Raw genomic sequence first — 25,445 nt, 5'->3', positions numbered from 1 at the left:
AATATCAAGGAACATCAAAAATATTTTTATTACAAGGTTTATTTCAAATGCCATGTTTTATCCCCTTTATCTAAGGTTTTATGTAGGTATATAGGTAGTATGCATGTAAGTCTGTTATCATTTATTTAAACAAACGCATTATTGTAAAGGTACAATTGAAGTACTTATTAAAAAAAAAAACTATCCTAAAAACATGCCCTAAAAATAACTTAACTATATATATATATATATATATATATATATATATATATAACAACTAAAAGAATAACTTACTGCACGAAAATGCAGCCAGCCTTATGGGCGAAATTCCGCAGGGACAAGACTTGGGGAATTGTATATATATATATATATATATGGCTGCATTTTCGTGCAGTAAGTTATTCTTTTAGTTGTCTTCAAATCCTCATTTTCAGTGACCGGATTGATTGAACAGTCACCAGCATTAATATCTGCCACAGCGGAGCGTGCAAAAATATCTGAAACGTCCTTCCGGCCCTAGAAATAGAGTCGTATTAGAGATTTACGCACGCTTGTTGTGTCAGATATTGGTGCTGGTGACTCTACCTACGAAAGCGAAAGTATATTAATTGCGTATGTAAAATGAAACCACGTTGCAGGACAAGTCAAGTGGTAAATTATATTACCTACCTACGTGTGGCAACGAATATATTATATACATAATTAATGATTGTAGGAATAGCTTAGATAGTAGATACCTATTCGCGGTCTAGCTTTGCATCGAATATTTAATAATTTAAGTACATTTAGATAGATAATGTAAGTAAACAACACGTTAAACAAGGCACCAATGTAGGTAGATTGCATAAACTCAGTCCCTTTGCCTTTTTGATTTGAAATCAGGAAGCCATCAGGAAGCGGTATTTTAAAAAAAGACTTACCGCGTCGCGGCAACTCTGTAACTTTGGACCCTTTGTTTTTGTAAGTAGGGTCTGAATCCCTCAACTATTGTATAAGGTTCCCGGCGGGTCACTTCGGGCGCCGTAATCACGACGCGCCCTCTCGCCCCCGCGTCCGCTTTCGATGTGTTTGTTTGTTCAGTGAATTTCAAGTGCACTGATTTAGCGGTCGCCACTTTCGAAGGGACTGAATGGTCTGATCTGAATCTGAAACGTTGGCAGAAAAAATAATAAAAACTGTTTGTTGTGCACTGTGGCGGCGAGTTTTAGAGGCTGTTAATATTTTATTTGTAAAATATGATTAAAGTACGTATAGGTAGGTACTTAAGTAACTGAATGAAATCAGTTTAAAGAATGAAAGGTATCCTACTACTTAATACTTATTAAAATATATGTTTGTGTAATAGCTATACCTGCCTACTTATTTAAGCTAAAGCCGTGGTGGCCTAGTGGTTTGACCTATCGCCTTTCAAGCAGAGGGTCGTGGGTTCGAACCCAGGCTTGCACCTCTGAGTTTTTCGAAATTCATGTGCCATTACCACGAGCTTTGAGGTGAAGGAAAACATCGTGAGGAAACCTGCACAAACCTCCGAAGCAATTCAATGGTGCGTGTGAAGTTCCCAATCCGCACTGGGCCCGCGTGGGAACTATGGCCCAAGTCCTCTTGTTCTGAGAGAGGCCTGTGCCCACCAGTGGGACGTATATAGGCTGGGATGGTATGTTATGTGCTTATAAATTTATTTAAAATTTACCATGACCCTTACGACGAAGGATAACACCGAGGAAACCTGCACAATTCTGGGAAGCAATTCTATGGTGCGTGTGAAGTTCTCAATCCGCACTGGGCCCGCGTGAGAACTATGGCCCAAGTCCTCCCATTCTGAAAGGAAGCCTGTGGGACGTACCTATATAGCCCGAGATGATGATAAGTCATTTAGGTTTTCTATCAACAAATGCGAAGGGTATCTAATCCTGTCCACATTAAGGAAGCTAAGCAACTTGCATTAGCATCGGCATTGCAGGGATTAGTCGCATGATCGATTCCTCCAAATCCTTTCTATTTATAAACATGGGGCTTGGGTATAAACATCTTTTTTATGCTACAAATATTTATTCCACCCCATAGACGCCCAAAGGGAACTTTTTGGCGGCACGCGGCGACACGTGATCCCTTTCAAATTCGCATTCCCTGAACGTTTCGTAGTGAATCTTCTCCCTTCTAGATTTTTAGAAAAATATGGCTCTGTCCATCATTGGAGGACACTTTTGCCAGTGTCTAGTAGGTTTTGCCGTTGTACGAAAAAAAAAATTCTAGAAAACGAAATATGAGAGGTAATGGTGGATGAACGATGACAGCGCGAATGCTATTCAATCATCTTGAAAGTAAAAACCGGAATTACACACTGACAGTTGCCATTTAATTAGTTAAAGACAGACTTGCAATATTTTTGAAAGATCTTATACAACACCTAAGATCATTACACACATATTGTTATCTACAGTAAGATAAGTGCGATTACGCAATAGAAAGCAATAATTTTGAAAGATCAATACAACACTTCATTCACAGCATAAGGTACACCCTCTACGTAAGGTGGGGCAAGGATTTTAATGAACGAGGAGGAACGAGGCAAAAAAATCTAACTGAACCTATTTTGCAAATTTCACTCTTACAGTTCGCCGTGAAGTCAAGTGTATTCAATAAATATACATTGTCATTGCAGTCGATCATGCAGTCAGCACCAAAAGTTAGGTACCGACGCAAAAAGAGGGGTGTTATAAGTTTGACCGCTGTGTGTGTCTGTCAGTCTGTGTGTCTTGCCTGCTCTTAAACGGGTGAACCGATATGAATGCGGTTTTTTTATTTGAAAGCAGGGTTTCTAGCGATGGTTACTAGACATATTTTATCAAAATCGGTTCAGCCGTTTTTGAGATATTGAAATTTGAAATGACAAGTCGGTGGTTTCCAACTTTTTGTTGGTTAGGTTATGTACCTCGGCGCTTTACAGCCACGTACCTACCTACTATTATCACAAAAAAATAAACAAAGTCGCGTGATGTGATCACGTTATGGTACCAAAACGATCACTTTCTTTTATCGCCGACTGTACGAGTGAAAGCTACCATACATACATATGCCCACATACCTACACAGTGGCGGATTTATGTATTTTATGAGTGTAGGCCACTTTATATCCGCCGCCCTATCTAACTTTCTAAAATAATATTTTTTTGAAATTTGCCGCCCCTAGGCCGCGGCCTATACGGCCTATTTATAAATCCAGGACTGTACCTACATGAACACCACCCACAGACACCCGATGCGTGCTACCCGGCAATCGGCACGTGTGAAATTCATTTTATTGTTATTGGAATTGACATATTTATTAATTGAAATTTTAAATATATAGCGGGATTCGCGCTGTCATCGTCCATCCACCATTACCTCTCATATTTCGTTTTCTAGAATTTTTTTACCGTACAACGGCAAAAGCTACTACTACTAGACACTGGCAAAATTGTCCTCCAATGGACAGAGCCATATTTTTTTAAAGAAACAACAACAACAAATATATAGCGGTGAAATGTACCGAGGCAAAAAAGTGATCAGCAACTTATGGTGCTGACTGTACGATCGATTGCGATGATAGAATGTATAGACTTTTTCACCCTGTTTATTGTATTATCATTTATGTATAAATAAATGAAAGAATTAAATTCATTTACACATGAAAAACAATAAAATTATTGATATGTTATAGTTCCTTTATTATTTTAAGTTTTGTTGGAGCATAGAAGAAACAAAACGCATGTCCACCTGTCAAAAACTGACAACTCTCCACGACAACAAAAACATGCGTGCGCCTCTAACCTCACTTATACGTACAATATTGCTATGATATCGATGCTTGAATAAGTCTGAAAATGGACGACTTGCAGTTAAATATAACCGTTGCTAAAAAGGTAAGTTATTTTACTATTTTCTTCAAAAGCGCACGAAGCCTAATGTCGTTCCTAATCATTAAAATACCATTGTAGAATACCAAGAAAAGAGCTACGCAGAAAGATGCATCGGAATACAAGTTTATGTCGAAACCAGCTTTTACTGGAAAAACTATAGCTAGAAAAAGACCTATGCATGATAAAAAAAATGATGGCGAACGTCAAATCAAAATACCGAAACAGTCTGAATCACAGGGCCCTAAGTCAGTAGATTTGTCAGAAAATCTAAGAGACTTGAGTGAAAACAAGGGGAAATTCCAAGGAAAAAGTTATCAAGACCTCAGTGATGACATACAATTAAAACAAAAGCCAAGGGCTGGTGGCTGGATTTCATCATTGTTTAAAAATAATCCAGATGTTCCTCGAATTGGGCAGCGAGCTGTGAGACCACTTGTTGAGAAAGTGTTTGCAGAGAAGACTTTCGCAGATTTAGATATTCATCCTCATAGTGTAGCAAATTTACAGCAAAATTTGGGTTTAAAGGACCTTATGGTAGTTCAACAAATTGCTGTCCCTGTTATATTGCAGGGGCGAGATGCGTTAATTAGGTAAGTGTGTAATTTTATACGCTTAAGCTATTTCATGTTTTAAAAAAATAATAGTTTGGTGTCTAACATGTTGCCCTTTGTGCTTGGAAAAAACAACTGAATTGATAACCTCCCTTTTTCAAAGTCTAATGGAAGTAACCTGTATCAATGAAAAAAAGTATAAGCTTTTTTCAAATCAATTAAAGTGTGACTGTAATAGGTACACAATAAAATTATTTGACAATATTATTAATATTTGCTTCAAATATTGGAAGTAAAGGCTTTTATTTTTCATGACCTAATAAGTACATATCTACTCTTATGAAGAAATGGAACAAGTAATGTTGAGGAAAGTAAATGATGTATCCGGATGGAACCTTTCTAGCATCAATTTTGCTTTAATTTCTATGGCAGATATTTGGAATGTCAACATGGCATTTACAGTGAACAGGTTCCACCCCAGTATGGAACCTAGCTTCTTTAAGTGTACATTGGTTAATATGAGAAGGCAAGGCAGTATTTCATATCCTTATCCTCTCTTTTATTATAAGGGTCGATCAACTTTTTCTTGTCACTCGTTGCTGTAGTTACATTCTTCTAAGTCACTCTTTAAACTGTAAGTTTATAATTATAAAAATTTGCCAAAAATGCATTTTTGTGGTAGTTTTAAGCCCCTTCTATAATTGGTCACCTAATAAGCATGTTAGTATAATGTGACACAACATTTCTGCTATTAAACTGTACTACTTTTGTCCCCTCGCTGATGGGACAGAATAACAACAACAAGTAGTTGATCCACCCATAAACAAGAAAGTAACTCTGTCTGTCAGTTACCTCTTAACACTGAAACTGCTGAATCAATTAAGATAAAATTTTATATGGAGATGCTTTGAGCGCCTGGGAAGGATTTAGCATAGTTTTTATAGTTAGTAGTTTGCACAGGGTAGAGATAAACCAAATGCTAGTGACATAAGCTTAATTTTCTAATATGGGGACAAACTTGAAAAACCCCGGAGAAGAGAGTTATCATCAGCCTTCAAATATACACACACACACACAATGTTTATACACTAGCTGTGCCCCGCATGCGTTGCCATGCTATTTCCCATATATACAACTCATTTTTGACCATTTTTCTCCCAGCCTTCACAGTCTAGTTGTCATAATAATAATTACAGCAATTAGTGTGGTCAATAAGCCTACATACATTCTAATTCTATTGGTGATTGGGCTGGGTATGGGTACCATACATTTTTGCCCATCATTCTTTTGTGCAGACAGAGTTGCAAGCAACAGCTACTGTTATTAAAATTTCATCAATGTAAATTTCAATTTCATAATTTGACAATATTTGTATATATATTTGTCTATACTACAGGTAATGATAATAAGAATCCATGAATAGGAAAGTTTTTGTCAGTTACTTTCTTTGCTAATTATCTATTGGGTTTATGGCCTATTTTAGTGTTCAATCATGACTTTACTTGTAAAATGTGCACAGCGAAATTATGTTTCAGCCCTATTTTCCTGAAACGAAAAGAATTTTAAACTTAATGACAATCAAGTAAAGTCTTAGGGGTCTTAGGTGGCTATACTAAATTGTTTCCATCTATAATTATAGCTGCTGTGTGTTTTTAAAAATATTATGTATATTTATATTTATAGAGTTTTTTGTGCCATATTAAAAAGCCATAAAAAGCTTGTCTTGTTTCTCTGCTGTATTATGCACTGCTATACTGCTGGGCAAAGGCCTCCTGTCACACCAGGAGACTTTGTTTCCACATTTCAGAAAGTTATTTTAACCAAATCTTTTCAGGTCACAGACTGGTTCTGGAAAAACCTTAGCTTATGCATTACCTATCGTGGAAGGGCTGCAGGCAATAAGACCGAAAATAAACCGGCTTGATGGCATTAGAGCGGTAGTTGTGGTGCCTACTAGAGAGCTTGCTGTGCAGACTTACGAATTGTTTATTAAACTGGTTAAGGTTAGATTAATCCCTACTTAATATTATGTAGGCGAAACGCTAGCAACCTGTCACTATTGTACCTTTTTTGTCAAACTTTAGACCCAAAATTTCTAAAAGTGGCTCTGAAGCGGTAATGTTTTGTGTGCTCTGCTCTGCCTACCCCATTTGGGAATACAGGTGTGATGTTTGTGTTTTGTGTGTGTAATATTATAAATACGAAAGTAACTGTCTATCTGTCTGTCTGTCTGTTACGCTTTCACGTGGAAACCACTAAACCGATTTTGATGAAATTTGGTATAAAGATACTTTGAACTCCAAGGATCAACATAGAATACCTATTATTCCGGTAGCCACCGCACGGTAACCTAGATCCGTGCACACGAAGTCGCGGGCATAAGCTAGTACATAATATAACTATTAATGATTGTATTTTATGTGTTGTCATTCTATAAATTTTGGACCACAACACACAGAGACAGCCTTGTACAGTCGAACAAGAAATTCTTCTAGCACCTAAAGGTTCAATTTCAGCTGTGCGACTACAAATGTTAGACTAGAAAAAAAAATACAATAAAATTTTATTAATTTTCCAGAATTTTTAAATGTCAAATTATATAGTCTTCCCTTTATTGAAGATGATATGTTATTAGGAAAAAATATTAATCCTTATAATTGAGCCTTTTGATCAGTACCGCAAAATGTTTTTTTTTTACTATTTAGCGGGTTCGAATCCCGGTTCCGACAGGAGATTATTCAAATTTCTTTGAATACAGTTTAAATTGTTTTGAAAATTAAAAATGAAGTCTTCTTTCAATAAAATTGTGTATCTCCAATATTTAAGATACTTTCCCTCCATGTGGTACAGCCGTAGGATATTAGTATGTCACTTGAAAATTTGTCTTAATTTTTTTTTATATTAGAACTGTAAAAAAAATGTTAAAGCATTTGTTTCTGATATTAGAATTGTGTTTCTGATATTAGAATTGTCAAAAAGTGTTAAAGCATTTGTTTTTATACATACATATAGTGTTCAATGGTTTGTTCTTGAGATTATCTGCATAACAGTGTTTGTTCCTATGAAGCTTTTTCCCTGTGAATTATTTTAGTTTTGTAGTAATGGAGAGTCTCTTTTAGCCATTCACTTGGATCGTCCCTGGACTCTTAAGTGGCGGTCAGAAACGAAAAGCAGAAAAAGCCAGGATACGCAAAGGCCTCAGTATACTAGTTGGCACTCCTGGACGTATAAATGATCATCTAAGGCATACGGCATCTTTGAATTTTGCAAAAACAGGGTATGTGATTTCTGTTCTGCAAATTATGAATGTTTTTCTTTTGAAGGTATATTTCGGTAATTTATTCTTATTCTTACTTTAAATTTTGTTTCAGTTGTTTGGTATTGGATGAAGCTGATCGATTACTTGAAATGGGTTATGAAAAGGATGTAGCCGCCATTGTAGCAGCTATTGAAGAACACAAGAAAAACGCGACCTACGACCCCCTGGCTATGGTTAAAAGTCAAATTAAAACTAACTTCCAGGATACAGAAGAGGAGTCCACAGAAAATAGTGAGGTTGAAGATAAGTGTGAAGTAAAACATCATTTGACTGAAGTGTTCCTATCAAAAGAGCGGCAGACGACATTACTTTCAGCTACACTTTCTAAGGTAAGACAAGTAGTTACATCTATAGAACTAATAGCTAAATTTAAGATTGATAGTTATTGATTAGTAGTTTAACTTAAAGGGTTGGGCAGATTAAGTGTCCTAGGTTAAAATAGCCATAAAGTTAAAAGAAAACTTCAAATTTCAAAATTGAACATGTGTTCATAACAATAAACATAGAATGAGAATGAGAATGAGATATTTCATCGCCCTCATGCCAAACTAGAAAGTCCCTGCATTTTTTCACTCTAGCTTTTTTCTGGGCAATTGTATTTTTCGTTTTTTGTAAGTCTTCAATCCAAGATCAGGTCGTAGGTAATATACGACTCATTGACTGTCGGGATATTTTCGCTTGATCGTCAGCAATATATAAACCTTACATTGGTATCTATATGCTTGTGTAATATCTCGCACGGTTGGAAATTTTGCTTGTGTAATTTTACAACGAGCTGGCGTTTCGCGTCCAATATTGAAAACATTATGAAAACAAAAGATACCAAGCTGATATCAAGTTAACGGAAGACAATATAAATTTAAATATCGAGTTAATCGAAGTTAACGGAAGTCAAGAAAAACAATGGATATTATTAAATCTATAAAACTATGCAGTTGTAATAATGTTATTTATTATAGAACTAAAGCTACACGAAAAGCAAAAGATTGTAAATTAATATTTATTTGTAATGCTTCTGTTTAATTTCGTCGCAATCGTAGTAAAAAGCAGAGTGTATGAATCGTTCATAAAACTCATTTTCCCCTTGACTTAACTATGAACTCTCGCTTGCGGCTCGGTTAAATATTGAGGGCACGGGTAAAATGACGCGTTATATGGACTCGTTGTAATGTACTTTTTTTTGTGGCATCAAATCTCTATTAGAATTTTATTTTATTATTTTTACATAGGCAGTAGAAAATTTAGCTGGAATTACAATGGTGGATCCTGTATTTGCTGACTCATCAGAAGGAAAAGCACTTGTCGCTGATTCGTTGAAGTCATTAAAAGAGAAAAAAGAGGAAACCAAACCAGGTCCTTCAAAAACTAAAGAAAAACCAGCAACCACTGTTAAGACTAAGAGTGTTGAATTAAACGAAGATCTGAGCAACACTAATCAGAATGACGGTGAACAAGATAACACACAAGACGATAAACCAGGTATATATAGTGTCAATTTTAAAAGAAAACAAAATATGATATGTGTAAATATATTTCAACATTGTATTGCTATACTTTTAAATAAATTGTAGGTTTAAAAGCATTTAGAGAAGACAAATCAAGGCAGTTATTTAATGTAGATGACTTATCCGATTCGGACTCGGCAAGTCCAGTTCCTTTCCCTGAAGAGACTGACAAGAAAAAAGATAGTAGTAAAGCAGAAGCGGTGCTTAATGCACCACTTGGAGTTGTGGATATGGAGTCAGATGATGAATATGTTATGCCCGATGAACCAGACATTGCACCATCATATGAAGCTGCAGTGCAAACCGCCATAAAGCAGGATGAACTCGTCATGCCAGTCTCGGTGAGTCAGACGTTCCTTATTGTGCCAATGAAGTTGAGACTGGTAACACTATGCTCTCTTATCGTAGAACACTGTGTAATGAATAAAAAAGGAGGGAAACTGATGGTGTTCATGGCAACATTGGAGATGGTGGACTATCATGCAGAGTTGATAGAGACTGTGCTGACGGGAAAGTCGGCTAAAGCGAAAGAAAAGGATGAAAAGAAGAAGAAGAAAACAAAATCGAATAAAAATAAATCAAATAAGGTAAATAACGTTACAGTACATTCAAGTACACTGCAATAAGATCCTGTCCGCACTTCGAATTTTTTCCGCGTGGTTTTTTCTTGCAATTCTGTAACACATTGAATTTTATACGTGTCTGGCGGTAAAAAAATCGCAAAGAAATGGTATATAAACCACGGAATATAATTCGCGCGATTAAATATCGCGCGGTGATAATTCGCAGTGCGGAGCCGCCCTGATAGTTATTTGTAAATTGCGTTTGTTACTTTATAGACTTTCATAAACAAAAATGTTTTTTTTTTATAGATATATACTTTAAAATAATGTAAAGTTACAGTTGGTATCTTCATTATTAACGTACCTACTTTTTTCCGCTGGGTGTAGCGTCTATGCGAAATATCATAGATTTTGTGCCCTCGGCAAAAGCTAGCGTGCTTGGCCGACAGATATGATAATAAGTATAATAACAATAACGCATTGTAATCTTTTCCTTTCTATCAGGAATCATCAGACAATTCAGATTCCGAGTTCGAGATCGACTACCAGGCGCCGCCCGAAGGCGGTCTGGTGCCAGTAGAGATGGATGTGTTCAAATTGCATGGTTCAATGCCCCACGAGCAGAGGATCGAAGTCTTCGACCAGTTCCGGAAGGCGAAGAAAGGGGTGTTATTTTGTACGGTAAGCAATGCTGCACTTGATATATTTTTTAGTAGCACAGTCTATAATGTATATCAGCTATTCATAACCTTTTTTTCTTAAGAACATGTAGAGGTAGTCAAAATACCATATACGGGACTTATCACACTATTTTTACACAAGTAATATTTACCTCGACGTTTCGGCAACGTTACAGTTGCCGTGGTCACGAGTAGACTCATTGTTGACAAATTTGTTTTACGTTGCCGAAACGTCAAGGTAAATATTACTTGTGTAAAAATTCCCGTATATGGTATTTTGACTATGAGTGAGAATCACGAAAGTTTAAAACGTTATAACATGTAGAGGTATCGAGATTACATTAATACACACACATACATAAATACATTACACAGGTATGGTCATAGTCTGTTGTAACCGTACGAATGAAGTTTTCATCTTCACGCGTTCAAGAAAACCTATTGAATCGTGTTCACTGTGGGCATCAAAACCTATAGGGTACTAGGTAGGAGGTATATAGGTTTTGATTGAAGATTTAAGAAGTAGAATTATGCAGTTTGACCATGTAAGGACTCACGATTAGGGTACAAAATGGAAATTAAGTACTTAATAATCACACATTCGGAAAATACATCGTTGTTTTCATAGAAATACCACACACACTATGAAGTAAAGACCATTTTTTTCTGGTTTTTGTACTTGCACTTTATTTGCACATTGCTGTAAGTAAGCTATGGGCTACGAATAAAAACTTAAAAAATATGACAACAAATTTGCGTAGGTATTTATGTATTTACTAGCTTTTTCCCGCGGCTTCGCCCGCGTGGAATTCGGTTATCGCGCGCTGTTAACTGTGCATTTTTCCGCCTATGTCACTCTCTGGCCCATAAACTATCTCTATGCCAAAAATCACGTCGATCTGTCGCTGCGTTTCGACGTGAAAGACGGACAAACATACACACAAACATACAAACACACATTTTCACAAAATATTAGTGTGCTGTTAGGTAGGGTGCGATGAGCTAGGAGGCAATAGGTAAAGCGTACAAGGGCAACTTCGTCGACTTTTGTCTTTGTGAGAGTTGAAATATTCGTATCGTCGCCTTTACGCAGTGTGTTACTGTTTCTACTATGATATCCATAACTAACCATAATATTCACAACTTGACAAATGAGAAATAATGAAAAATATTTATTATTAAACACAGACAGTGTCTGGCGGACCCCAAACTAGGCTGAGCCTGTATCTTGGGACCGAGATTTGCTTTCTTATTTTTTTATATGTTTTCTACGGAGAATTCAGAGTAAGTATTTTGAGATCGTTTGTTAACAGTAAATACACAAAAACACAAACATCACGCCTGTATTCCCAAATGGGGTAGGCAGAGCACATAACAGTAAATAATTAGATTATACCAGCTTTATTTCCAAAGATTCGTCCAACTAAGCGTAAAGTGATAAAAAATCATTAAAAGTTAAAGAATATTGTACGGGCGTCGAACATAGATAGGAACGAAGAGCGCTACCTGCCTGCACTAGATCACGTTTTTAATCCAGCCACAATGGCCGGGCCCCGCCACCGCTTGCCTTTGATTGTCGATAGTTAATTGTTGTTTGAGTCGTATTAGTTGGTCATTCATCTGCCTCCGTCGGCTCCCAGCTTGCCACAATACGCGTCGATTAACTACCATTATCTGTATTTATTACATCTGTAAGCGCCGCTACGCCGCGCTCCACACCGACCGGTACAAAAATAAATTGTCTATAGATCTATACATGTTTGTTGTTCATAGGATGCATTTCGATTCTATCTTTTCGAGTTTTTTTTTGACGAAGAGCAAGAGTTTACTGTACGTGATTGTACAGTCGAACAAATTTAATCATGACCCAGGGTGGAACCTTTGTGCTACTAATGTCATGTTGACATCTCATACTTTTGTCAAGGAAATCATAGTGCAATTGATAATTAAAAGGTTCCACCCTGGGCCATGATTCAATTTGTTCGACTGTACCTACATAGAAACAGTGTTCACGGATAATAGGCGGTTGCTTAGTGTGTAAGAATGCTGCTAATTGAGTCGCTTAACTTCAAACTCAGATAATCCACTCTAACTATTTGGGAGATTATTTATTATAAAGTTCATTCGGTGATTTGATAGGCATTATTTTTTTATTATGGCTAAAGCATCAAAGAAAGCGATCCTGTTCGGAAAATTCAGCATTAAAACTATTCATTCTTTACAATTAAAAAATGTTGATTGCATTTACCTTCATTTGATTTAATCGATTGTAATTTATCTGGCTTTTGAAAAAACTTAGTGTAGATTTGTAAAATTTTGATTTAAACTGTCATTTCATTGCGATCGCGAGCGTCAAAAATGTTAGGCAATACGGCCTCTGGATTCAGGATTCTAGATTTGGAAAAAAAAAACTGTTGAAGAAAAAAATAACAAACTTCTTTATTTTATTGGTTTTGGATGGACTTACCTACGTATGAAAAAAAAACTGTGATATGGATTTATCTGATTTTGATAAAACGTTATGATTTTAACTGTATTTTTCTCAAAAGCCACACGGAATTACACTTATCCGATAAAATTGTAACATAACTATTTTTTTACCCTTTTATTTAAAACTAAAATCTTAAAAAAAATCAGAATTGGATTTACCCGAGTTTGAAGATAAGCTCAATTTCGCTTTGGGGTTTTAGTCATCTACGGTTGTGCTGTGCAGGTGTTGTAGGTAATACAGTAATTTTAAGCCATGACCAGTACATCTCTATTTATAAAATTGATCTATGAAAGTACAGCTAGTGTATGAAATCACGGCTCCACAATAGGCCAAAGTACCTTACATGGAAGAAGAACAGAGAAAAACTGTCAGTTTTAAGAAAGGATGGATATAATTTATGAAATATGTGGCGATACGCTTCAAAGAAATAAATGTAATGATGAGATGCATATCTTTACAAACTTAATCACCATTAAAAAGTAATTAAATTCTAATAACAACAAAATCGGCCTGGGACTAATAAAGGAAAAAACAATAATGAATATTATATATGTACTTACCTATTCACGTGATCGAGTCAGCTGTTATTTTTTGCTGAAAACTAATACAAGTTAATTGCTTGACCAAGCAAAAAACAATACTAGTTCTGTGCCGTGCAGAATGCATTGGCTTTTTAAAAACTGTTTTCGTGGAATCTTTCTCACTAAAGAGCACAATCAATGTACAATAGTAATTGATCGGAAGTAGTTGCGGTAAATATGCAATTATGTTGTTAACTGTGTATGTTTATTTATTGCTTTAATTTGCACTTATTCTCGGTATTTAATCAGTTCAATTGGATGATGGATATAAGTTATTGCAATGTCATATATAATGAAGTCCACTGCTCATTGGTTTTTTGATGCTAGCAACCTTTAGTTTCTCTCCGTTGCTTTGTTACAGTCGTTACGTAATTATTTATTTGACTAATTGCTTTACCTACTCTAAGACCAACTTTAATAAATGGTGTTCTTTTTGCATTTTTCTTCTTAATAGTTTCGCTAACTATATTTCGTTCTTTTAGCAAATAGAAAAAGAGTAAAAAATCTTGACGAGTCTTTTTATCGACCGCGTGCTATACCGCTACACCACTATCACTATCAGTGGTGTAGCGGTATAGCAAGCAGTACGGAATACCGAGGACCTGGGCTCGATTCCCAGTGCTGGTCTTATTTTTATGGTTTTTCTGTGCATCTATATTTCAGTTTGTATTTTCAATTTATTATGTCCTTGCTAATTTTTACTATTTGCTGTGACTTATTTTTCAAAAGTGTTTTCAATAAAAATACACGTCAAGATCGCTTACCTTCTTTCTAATTCTAAAAAAAACGAAGTATATTAAAATCGAAGAAACTGAATCGAGTTAATATACATGGCATGTTGACATTCAATATTGTCAAAGTCAAAGAAATAATCGTAAAATCCCGGAGCGCATTTCAGTTTGCTCGATTGTACGGTCAAGGACGAATTCATGAGCCACCATGGAACCATTTCACAGTAAACGTCATAGTGACATCGCATTAATTAACAATGAAAATAGTAATGACTTTTCCTTTGAAAAGATTCCATGGTGGCTCATGAATTAAAGTCCTTGATCGTACCAGTAATATGTATTGTTTGTTGCTACAGGATGTAGCGGCAAGAGGTTTAGATGTGCCTCGAGTTGACTTGGTAGTGCAATACTGCGCTCCGGGCTCAGTCACCGACTATGTACACAGGTATGTGTTTTATTAGTTAGTGTTACTAGACTGAATAAAGAATTAAATTCAATATAATGTATATATAACTATTAGAGGTCTGCCTGTACCAATATCTGACCACCTTCAGCTCCTAGACCTCTTGCGAAAAAGCTTGGTATCCTATCCAAGGCTAGGCGATACTTCACTACGGACCAGCTCATTGGTCTTTACCGAGTCCAAGTCCGTTTCTGCATGGAGTATTGCTGCCACCTTTGGGACGGTTCTGCTGAATATCAGCTAGCTGCTTTGGACTCGGTAGAACAGCGAGCGAAGAGGCTCATCGGCGTTTTGTCGTCAGAGCCTTCATCATGGCAGAAGAGTGGCTTCCCTGTCGGTATTCTACAGGCTACATTTCGGAGAGTGTGCTTCGGAAATGCACGACCTTATTCCACCTGCTCCTTTCTTCCACAGGTCGACCAGAAGTAGGCGGGGTCTCCACCCTTACGTTGTCAGTGTTCCCAAAATCCGCACAAAGCGTTTTCGCTCTTCCTTCATCAACCGCACAGCAAAAAAGTGGAATTCCCCGCCTGCGACTGTGTTTCCTGAACACTACAATTTGGTCGCTTTCAAGTCCAGGGTGAATGAGCATTTACTAGCCAAGCGTTCTCCATCGTAGGCCTCATCCTCGCTTTCCTTCAGGCGTGAAAACGCAAGCATAATTATTTTATAAAAAAAGACTAGCTGGTGCCCGCGGCTTCGCCCTGGTGTAGTTTATTTTTATTTTTCTAAATCTTCTTTTATAAGAACCTTCTCCTGACGACAGCAAATACAACAAAAAAAGATTTTGCGAAATCGGTCCAGCCGTTCACGCGTGATGCCGTAACCCAGGGAACCTCCAATAGACGTAAAGTGGGGGTGATTTTTTTTTTCTCATCCAACCTTGTAGTGTGGAATCTCGTTAGATAGGTCTTTTAAATCCATTAAGGGGTTGCTAAAACGATTTTTCAATTCATTGATTTAATTTTGTTTGCAAAATATTCAACTTTAAAGTGCGAATTTTCATTAAAATCGAGCGCCCCCCCTTCTAAAATCTAAACGGGTGGGTGGAAAAATTTGAAAAAATTCAGGATGGTAGTAAGTATATCAAACTTACAACGAAAACTATAACGGTTAATGTTTCGTGAGAATTATTAAAAGTTTAAGACTAAACGGCAGCCTAAGGTATAAAATATACCTAAACTTCGAATATTCCGAACCAAATACGAAATCCTTTGTAAAATATTACTTAATTTTTTCGTAATGGCAACGAAACCCTATTTCAGGCGTGTCCGACACGCTCTTGGCCGGTTTTTTATATCGTCGTAGCGGTAAACACAGGATTTTCCACACACCGCGTTTTTTAAACTTTCAAGCATGCGTAAAAACTATCTATTTTTATTTCCGAGCTGTGGTGGCCTAGTGGTTTGACCTAGCGCTTCTCAAGCAGAGGATCGTGAGTTCAAACCCCGGCTCGCACCTGTGAGTTTTCCGAAATTCATGTGCGAAATTACATTTGAAAATTACCACGAGCTTTACGGCGAAGGAAAACATCGTGAGGAAACCTGCACAAACCAGCGAAGCAATTCAATGGTGTGTGTGAAGTTCCCAATCCGCACTGAGCCCGCGTGGGAACTACGGCCCAAGCCCTCTCATTGTGAGAGGAGGCTGTGCCCACCACTGTGGGACATATATAGGCTGGGATGATGATGATGATGATATACTTTTTTAGATAATTGCAAATTAATATCATGATGCGTACAATTATTTAAGTGTTGCATCCTCTATGGCAGGTTTTCATAATCCGAGTACCTTTAAATTGCGGGGCTACCGAACTATGTCTGTTGTGATGGATTATACACGGCGCGCGATGTATTTATTGCTAGTCGAATAATTTTACTCGTGCCCCAGTGTGAAAAACCCAGCTTTAATAAGTCTATTAACAGGGTGGGACGCACGGGGCGCGCCTCCAACATCGGCGAGGCGGTGTTGTTCCTGCTTCCGAGCGAGGCAGAGTTTATGCGCCATCTCGAGCAGAAACGTATCAGGTAAGTGGTAGATATAGGCTGCGGCAATAGCTAATTTGGGAGAAAAATATTTTTCTAAAACATGACATGAAATATTGACGTTGTGTTACAAATAACCGGGAAGTATCGCGCTGCAGGCGCTGCGGCTCGACTGCCTGCGCGCGGTCACTCTAGCGGCCTGCAAAGAGATTTCATACAACTTCCCCGGCCGCCGGCCGGCAATGCGTCCGTCTCTTGTTTCATTCAACACGAGCTGCGGCTTGCGCCAGCAGACAAGCACAACAGGCCGACAAGACTAGCATCCCGCCAGTTTGATTTCTTGTTTTTTTTTTTATTTTATTTCATGTTATGTTTGAGAAATTACCACTATACAAGCCTCAGCGGGAACGTGGGTTTGCCGGCCTCGCATCCCTATATCTGCTTGACCGGCAACCCCCTACTTCCCGGCCTCTACAGTAATGCACTATAATTATAACGTAAGGGTGGATATTAGAGTTAATCATCATATTACCATTCAATATATTTTTCATTCCACGTTTATCAGTACAACGGAAGGAGGTCTCGCAAGAATTTTGATCACACTGGATTTAGCATCGGTATTGTCTTTAGTTTTCATAAGAATTTAACGCTCAGCACTATCTCTTTTAATAAATACTTGCCAAAACGATGAATATTTACCCACCTGATATTTCTATACACTTGCATCATGATCACGGATAGACTGTCTTCAGTCATTAAGAAAAAAAATAAGTAATATTTATTTAAGGGGGGGACGCTGGATTTTAATGAAGATTTGCACTTTATAGTTGAATATTTCGCAAAAAGATCAATGAATCGAAAAATAATCTTAACAAACCCCAAATGGTTTTAAAAGACCTATCCTACGATACCCCACACTATAGGGTTGCATGAGAAAAAAAATCACCCCCACTTTACGTCTATGGGAGGTAACCTAAAAAAATTTTTTTTTTAGTTTTTTATTGTACCATTTTGTCCTCATAGTTTAAATATATATCCGTGCAAAATTACAGCTTTCTAGCATTGATAGTCCCTGAGCAAAGCCGCGGACGGGCGGACAGACAGACAGACAGACATGGCGAAACTATAAGGGTTCCGATTTTGCCATTTTGGCTCCGGACAAAATACCTTTGTTACAAAATATTTCGCAGTCCGAGAAAATAATTGAGTCTAAATACACCTTATTATGATTTGGATACAATCATTATTGGCATTAGCTAAACGCAGAAAACAAAGTTTTTTTTTAGTCTCGGTTTTTGTACGTGACTATTGGACAATTGGCTGGCTGTTTGGTGAATTTTCGGTCTTGGATGAAATTAAAAGTAAAAAACCTGCACAATAATAAACATGTCCGGGAAGTAATGCCACTTTTTTTTTAATTTATTATCGCATCAACGCATATAACGATGGACTTCGCGGACGATTTTTCCAACATTAATGAGAACATAACATTACCGAGCAAGTTGGTGAAAAATGGATTTCTTTCTCTTTCCTTTCTTTCAACAGATGCAAGTGTTACGTTTTTGTATAGTTTTTACTTCCATGATTATCTTCAGATATTGAAGCTATAGAAGGAGATAAATGTCGCATCAATAATTTCACATTGTTTTTACGGATGACTCTGGCAGGCTGGTGCAACGTAATGAGAAGCGAAGTCTGGAGCCGCTACTGAGCATAGTGCCGGGAGCGGCGTCGGCCAACCGGGCAGCGGTGGCGGTGCAGGCCCGCTTGGAGCAGACAGCGCACACTGACAAGACCTGGCTCGGACGCGCCAGTAGAGGTAAGGTGGTGCTCGTTTTATGTTCAATCTGTTTTTTTTTACTAGTCTATTTTCAGTTTTTCTTACTCTGAACCATGGGCGCCAGTGCCGGCGCATTGCATCTCCATTCCATATGCAAATGGGAAGGTGCATTTATAAGTTTTGTTATATTTGTTTTCTTTTACGCCAGGGGAGTATAAGTGCGCCTCCTTGCACCCCCATCCCGGCGCTTATGATCTAAACCGAGCACGAAATTGTGATGATAAAATAAGATTATTTTAACTACCGATGCAAAAAGATGGATGTCACAAGTTTGACGGCAATGTCTGTCTGTGGCATTCTGGCTCTCAAATAGATGTTTTTTTTGCTGTGGTCCTTAGCTATGTTTGATAAAAATTGGTTCAGGCGTTTTCGAGGTATTGAATTTTGTAATGATAAGTCGGAGGTTTTTCAAGTTTTCTGAGGTTGTTAGGTGAACTTGACTTAAGTTTGATTGCTGACTTTTTAATGACTACTATTTCATGTGAATGTTGTTCTTTTATGACAGTTTAAATTATGTTTATTTACAAAACAAACCATTTTCTTTTAGCCTACACGACTTGGGTAAGGTTCTATTCGGGGTATCCTCGGGACGTTCGCGAGTTCCTCGATGCTAAGCAAATCCACTTGGGGCATGCGGCTAAGGCGTTTGCCTTGCGCGACACGCCGGCTGCGCTTGCTCGCCGCGCCAAATCTGACTCCAACCTTAACAGGGAACGACCGAGCAATAAACTGACGGTGCACGATGAGGAGGAAAAGAAGCGACCTGGGTGAGGAATTTTGTCTGCCTGCCGAATACCTACATGGTTTCATGTTTAGGATCATTTTCAGAAACCAGCGTTTCACTCACAATTTCATATGTGTACTAAATTACGCTCCCACACTAGTAAATACTAGTGTAATACGACTAAATAGCCGGTCAACGATCACTAAAAATTGGATTTACTGGACCTTGCCTCAGCGTGTTTTTTACTTGTGTTGTTTAAATTGAACGTAAACCGTGTCAATATTTAGATTTCTTGTTCTCATTTAAATCGTGTTTCTGACTTGGAAACCGAATATTTAAGAACAAAAATCTGATACGGAGCTCCTTTTGCAGATTCCCGAAAGTAAAGATTGGTATGATGGCCGGAAGAATGGTTAACAAACAGAGTTCCATGCATACCGCCAGCGAGTTTGACAGCGGCCTACCGCCCCTAGAACAGGCGAGGAAAAAGCAAAGGAAAAACAAATGACACCGGCAAGCCTCGGCCTCCGAAGACGATGAACCAGATGCCACCACGAAGTACCAACTTTCGGTAAAAATCTTTCGACTGCACTAAGTCTTAACTGTTAACACTAAGTTATACGAACACGTCGGCTACAGTGTAACTTTGTAACCAATGTATTTAATGTAAGGCAAAATAAAATATATACTCCATCATCAAGTCATTCATTCGGCCGACCAATCAGCCCATCGTTTTAGGTTTATTTTGAAGGACTAATGAATGATGGACTCGGTCCAAAATTCTAATCGCAAGAGTTGAGTTAATGGAAGCGGCCGTCGGCTACCGTTTTCATATTTCTGACTCACGAGTGACTCGAATGAAAAATGATTTTAAACCATTACTGTGCCCGTCCGGCCTTTTGATATTTAAATTTTTTTCAAGCGGCTATCATTATGGCGGGATGATTTGCGAATTTCGCCCCAGCCCGTGGTTTTTGTCAGAGTCTGAACGAGTTTTTTGTCGCTCTCATTTAGGATGTTTTTATTGCTTCATAATGACAAATTAAAAGAGTATTGTGAGGCGCTTTCATGCTGTAATCTCCGGCCTTTTTGAGGTTGAAGGGTGTTTTACTGCGGAGACATACTCGGGTGACTTAATCACGGAGTACCCAGCCGGGATTACCTGTGAACCGAATCATTGTGATACATCAATTATAGCCGAGACGTTTGCGTAAGAGCCATTCTATTATCGCAAGAAAGTTAAAGCAAAAAGTGTAAGCAAGGCATGCATAATGTCATAATCATAATACTGGCAGTTTAGAGCAGGCAGAACGGTTGTTTATTGCCTGTCTGAGCACTCGGCGGGAAACAGTAAACTATCGATAATGGAGCGTTTTGAAGCCGCTACAGTTGTGTGGCGCGACTTCGCGCGTCATTAGCTCGCACATTTGCATGCGGCCGCCGCCAAACCTCGTGAAAATGCCTTTTCATTAGCATCAGCTTCTGAAAAATCGATTCCAGTGCTTTTATATAATTCTTTGTTCTGAATTAAAGCGCTCTTTTCCTGTTGTAGGTACCTCCCGCGATATTACAGATTGCGTCAACATAGTCAAGATATTTTCAATAGATCGGTCCGAACGTACCTAATTTATGAAGGTGATTTGATTGACATACATAAATAAACGGTACAAAAAGTATTCAATAGTCACTTAATCTAGTAGCGGTGTGCGGTACAATGGGCGTTAAGATTAATTTTCGCTCATAATTCGCTATCGGGCCGCAGTACGTGAGCTCTTTGATTGATGTGCGAGGAAATGTATCATATTAAATAAATTTATACCGACATAGTAGCTGCTTTCACGGCGTAGAATTCCTTTGAAAGAGTCGGCAAGTCAATTCGGTAGTACAATGAGCGCTCGCCGCGCTTGGTGGCCTTTACTAAGATAATTATACTCTGGCTCTCCGTACAACCGCCCGACAAGACGTTGCGTTTTTACCTTCGTCTTGTCTTACTCTATGAGGGGAAAACAAGCGCTATTTAGCCTCACTTTAAAAGTTTTTTGATCTTTTAGATATATCTAAATGCTAAAAATTGTAAGTGTGTGCGTGCGTGCGTATATTTGTTGTTCCTTGTTTCAAGCTAAAACGACTGGACGGATTTAGATGATATTTGCTATGGAGATATTTGGACTTCTGGGAGCAGTCATAGGTAGGCTACTTTTTATTCCAATATTCCTGTGGAATCGGGATGAAATCTCCAAAATTTCATCCACTAGGATTAGAGACATGACGTCGTTGTTTTCATACTACATTAATGAACGCGATGTAATGTTTGCAAAAAATCCCGTGGGATTTTTTTACAAAATCCGGATTTTTAGTTCAACTGTTACCCAACTGTTAACCTAAAGGTTTACACGTGCAAAACTAACACATAATTTAATCGTTCGGTGGTTTCAAATCAATTTTTCCTGTTCATTGTTTCTTCCACAGTTCAAAATGATAAAAGAAGACCAGCAAGAAGAACAGTAGGTACCTAGCTTTGAAATATTATTGAATTTTGTAGCTATAAGTAATAGGCAACAGTAACGGTGTAGCTGTTCTGCGCGAGAGCAGTTGGTCTGTGCGCGGCGGCGGCTCAAACGCGCCGCGTCACGACGCACCGAATTATCACCACAAAGCGCCCTTGATACTGAATATTCCATATAAATATTGAGCTAATCGCCCTTTCAATGAAGCGGCCCGCTTTTTATTAATAATTGATCGCGGAGCGACGAGTCATGCGCCGTATACCTACATATTGTGTAGACGAACACGTTTTTTGCTGTAACACAACTCATTAATGAGTGCCCGGCACATGACGCCGGGGCGAGCACGCCCCGCTCGCCTCTAACTGCCACGAATGTTCCGTCACATATTTGATGCTAGTCGCGGAGGTATAATGCTTGAATCTACATACGTAACAGCAATTGTCATGTTGTTCATTTATAGTTTGAAACATATTAGGTCACGCAGCATAATAACAATATAACGCACTTCGGAATTAAATGACCTATACCTACATAGTCCTACAGGGTACGTTTACCCTAACGCAGTGAATAAGTGTACACAATCACAGACATTTCGGACTGAAATGTACCTATGGGATTTCATCACTTACCCAATGCGTACGTTTACTCCACATGACTCTACCTAGTTGTTTTGGTACAAACTCGATAATATAGAAAATGTGTCAAATGGATCTGCTGAGGGTGCGAATAAGAGGAATATAAATGTTATTTCTCCTCGCATGATCTTGATGCGCATATATTTTGTTACCATTGATTTCAGTAGGTTAATAAAACTCTGCTATAAACCATCTTTCGAGAGATTATTTATTCCCTACTGACTGTGCTGACTTTTTAGCCGCATAAGTGCAACAACCGTTTATTGTAACTCGCGATATATTTGTTTTTTTTTATTTTGTTCCGTGTATTATGTGATGGTATGACTTGTGCTAAGGCATAACCCGCTATAAATATTAAACGTATTATCAGTCAACGTATGCTTGACATGTTTCGAACCAATTCGTGGTTCGTTTTCAAGGTGAGCTCTCATGGAAAACCAACCGTGAACTGTGTACTAGCGCTCTGGCTACTCAGCACGGCCGTCAGCGACGAAAAACTACCCTCATGTGTTATCCCTGCGTATCCGAGACCCGTGTATCTATTTTAATAACTATGCCTGAGTCTAACAGTACTTACTTATATATTAAAAATAGATAAATATATAAAAAGGCGAAAGTTTACATATATGAATGCGGTTGCTAGCAGCGTTAGCGCGTCTTTTGCTTGCATAAGTGCTAACTCAGTTACGTGTCAGTAATAGAAGCGTGAGTCATCGATCATTCGATTTCCACAGACAAAGCGCCCGTATAAATTATATTTACAGGCTAATCGAGTCGGAAACCTCTCATTTACATAATCTTCCTGCTTCGGCATCTCATTACTTACTATTTCACTTCGCGGTATTCGTGCGTTTCGTCACTTTCATTGGAAATATATATACAGTTCCGTTTATTCCACTTATTTAATTAAACATTCTCACACGTTTCATAAATACGACAATAACTTTTAATTTTTAAGTATTATGAGTGCTCCGCTTAATGCCTGTTAGGTTAACAGTAACAGCCCCGTGAGAAGTCGGCTAAAAGTTGGCGTCAACAATGATTCGGTGCGCTCTCTGGACATTCCTCGTACAAATATTTACACGACAACGGCAAAGCCAAAAGGAAGGGTTATGATGAAAGGTATGTATGTATTTATGTACCTATAAGTCAAGAAACTGAATTGCGTACCTGGGTGGAACGTTTGTGCTACTTACGTCATGTTTACATCCCATCTGTAGGTGCCATATTCATCTTTCTGGATATTGTGGCAGTAGGTATTGGTTCACTTTTGATGATCTTCAATCAGCCAGTAAGTATCGAATTGGTGTAAATTTGTAAACTTCAAACTAATAAAGCTTGTGTAAGAGTTCTAATAAGTTAGTCCCTTAGCTTACCATATGAGCAGCATTCCAGCCTAACACTATATCCCAGAGCTACTACTTAGACAGGCAGAGCCGCGAAAATACGTGTAAGAATAAATGGTACGGTAGTTTGCCTTGCGCTCGTTTTGACGGGGCCACGGCCGATACCGTGACACCAGAGTGGCTACTATGAAATTTGAAAATCGAAGTTCTTGTCGTACCGTCCCTCTCACTCTCGTATTAAATAATATAAGCATAAGCGGGACGGCAAGATACGAAGTTCGAATATTGCACTTCGTAGTACAGGCTTTCATTCAGAAAAAATACTTTCTAACAGAAACAATCTAACAGCTTAGAAAACTTGAAAAATCCCTGACCTTGTTATTTCTTGAAACATTTCGGTTTCATGTAAAAAAAAAACCGCAACGAAATCGATCAATCCGTTTGAGAGCTACGATGCCATAGAAAGACCGACATTGGCGCCAAACGTCAAAATAAAATACAAATATCGGCAGCATCAGGCCCTATACCAACTACGAAATGCAAAATTCGAACTTCGTATCTTGCCGTCCCGCTGCCGCTAATATTATTTAATACGAGAGTAAGAGGGACGGTACGACACGAATTTCGAATTTCGTACTAGCTCCCAGGCGCTATACTACGAAGTGCTAAATTCAAACTTCGTGTCTTGCTGTTCCGCTGACGCTTATTATTATGTAATACGAGAGTGAGAGTTTTCGAATTTCGTAGTAGCTCCCCTGGACTCTAGAGGTTCAGTTCTCGCGCATCGGAAAGCGCAGGCACCACAATAAAAGCAGTGTCATTGTTCTCGAAGATGTTGCCATCTGATTATCATTATTGTTCCAGCGGGAAACTGCTAACATTCACTCCACTTAATATAATTGAACGAATGAGAAAGGTTATCAATTATAGTGTAACGCTGCGAATATTCTTATTTTAGTGTGTTATCTCTGAATAGAATTGTTCGTATTCAGTGTTTATTTTTCATAGCTTTTATGTGAACATGGAAGTAATTTGGAGTAAGTTTTAACTTTGGGTTTTGTTTTGTATTTCTTGAGGTAAGTATGGCCGTTAAAAATTGTTTGGCGTTTGGGTGTAAAGCGTGCCACTGCCACTTAATTTTATTACATTTAGAATTTGTTATTTATTTAGGTAAGTACTTCACCTATACATATTATTTGTAGTACCTACATAGTATGTATGTAAATTCATTATAGGTCATACAATTGAAAAATACAAATGATACTATGTAGAAATAAGTACTAAGGTGAACTTATCCCTAAGAAGAAAGCTCTTCCAGCTGATTTAGTCATGTAGATATTGCGTAACCTATCTGATTAATCCTGACGTACTTAGGTAACTGTAAAAGAATGTGTATGAAGTTTCAGTATAATATCTTGGCTCATATTTATTTGTATTTTGTCATTTAACAAAATTTATCTGTTCATAGGTAGTTTACATAACTGATTAGGTATATCAGTGGTCCGGTACTCTACTGGGTCATTCCAGACACGTGGGAAGGACCAAAATTACACTCTCAGTACCTAATTGACAATGGATACTGAAAGCTTTGAGTATTTATACTCGAAGACTGAAAGTGACCATAAACTTTGTAAATAATTTAGTAC

General features: G+C 38.0%; 1 protein-coding gene across 1 annotated transcript; it reads left to right on the top strand.

The window, feature by feature from the left end:
• Nucleotides 1-3,752: 3,752 nt before the first annotated feature.
• On the top strand, nucleotides 3,753-20,007 carry LOC141426480 (ATP-dependent DNA helicase DDX31-like). The gene is made up of 13 exons (XM_074085411.1): nucleotides 3,753-3,881; nucleotides 3,957-4,468; nucleotides 6,264-6,432; nucleotides 7,549-7,706; nucleotides 7,801-8,077; nucleotides 8,978-9,227; nucleotides 9,320-9,840; nucleotides 10,321-10,497; nucleotides 14,656-14,744; nucleotides 16,688-16,789; nucleotides 18,415-18,566; nucleotides 19,135-19,354; nucleotides 19,684-20,007. Exons 1-13 carry the CDS (start codon nucleotides 3,843-3,845, stop codon nucleotides 19,817-19,819), a joined length of 2,802 nt encoding a protein of 933 aa, XP_073941512.1. The 5' UTR covers nucleotides 3,753-3,842; the 3' UTR covers nucleotides 19,820-20,007.
• Nucleotides 20,008-25,445: the final 5,438 nt, after the last annotated feature.

Source organism: Choristoneura fumiferana, chromosome Z (genome assembly GCF_025370935.1).
Source record: "Choristoneura fumiferana chromosome Z, NRCan_CFum_1, whole genome shotgun sequence".
Lineage (NCBI taxonomy): Eukaryota > Metazoa > Arthropoda > Insecta > Lepidoptera > Tortricidae > Choristoneura > Choristoneura fumiferana.
Note: the sequence above shows the minus strand (reverse complement) of the source record. Positions and strands in the feature narration are given on the sequence as shown.

Excerpts from the sequence above, each read along its gene's own strand:
- LOC141426480 (XM_074085411.1), top strand. The coding sequence starts at position 3,843 with ATGGACGACTTGCAGTTAAATATAACCGTTGCTAAAAAG. Across the intron at positions 8,078-8,977 it reads TTTCAGCTACACTTTCTAAG|GCAGTAGAAAATTTAGCTGG; the intron begins GTAAGACAAGTA and ends ATTTTTACATAG. Across the intron at positions 9,228-9,319 it reads CACACAAGACGATAAACCAG|GTTTAAAAGCATTTAGAGAA; the intron begins GTATATATAGTG and ends AATAAATTGTAG.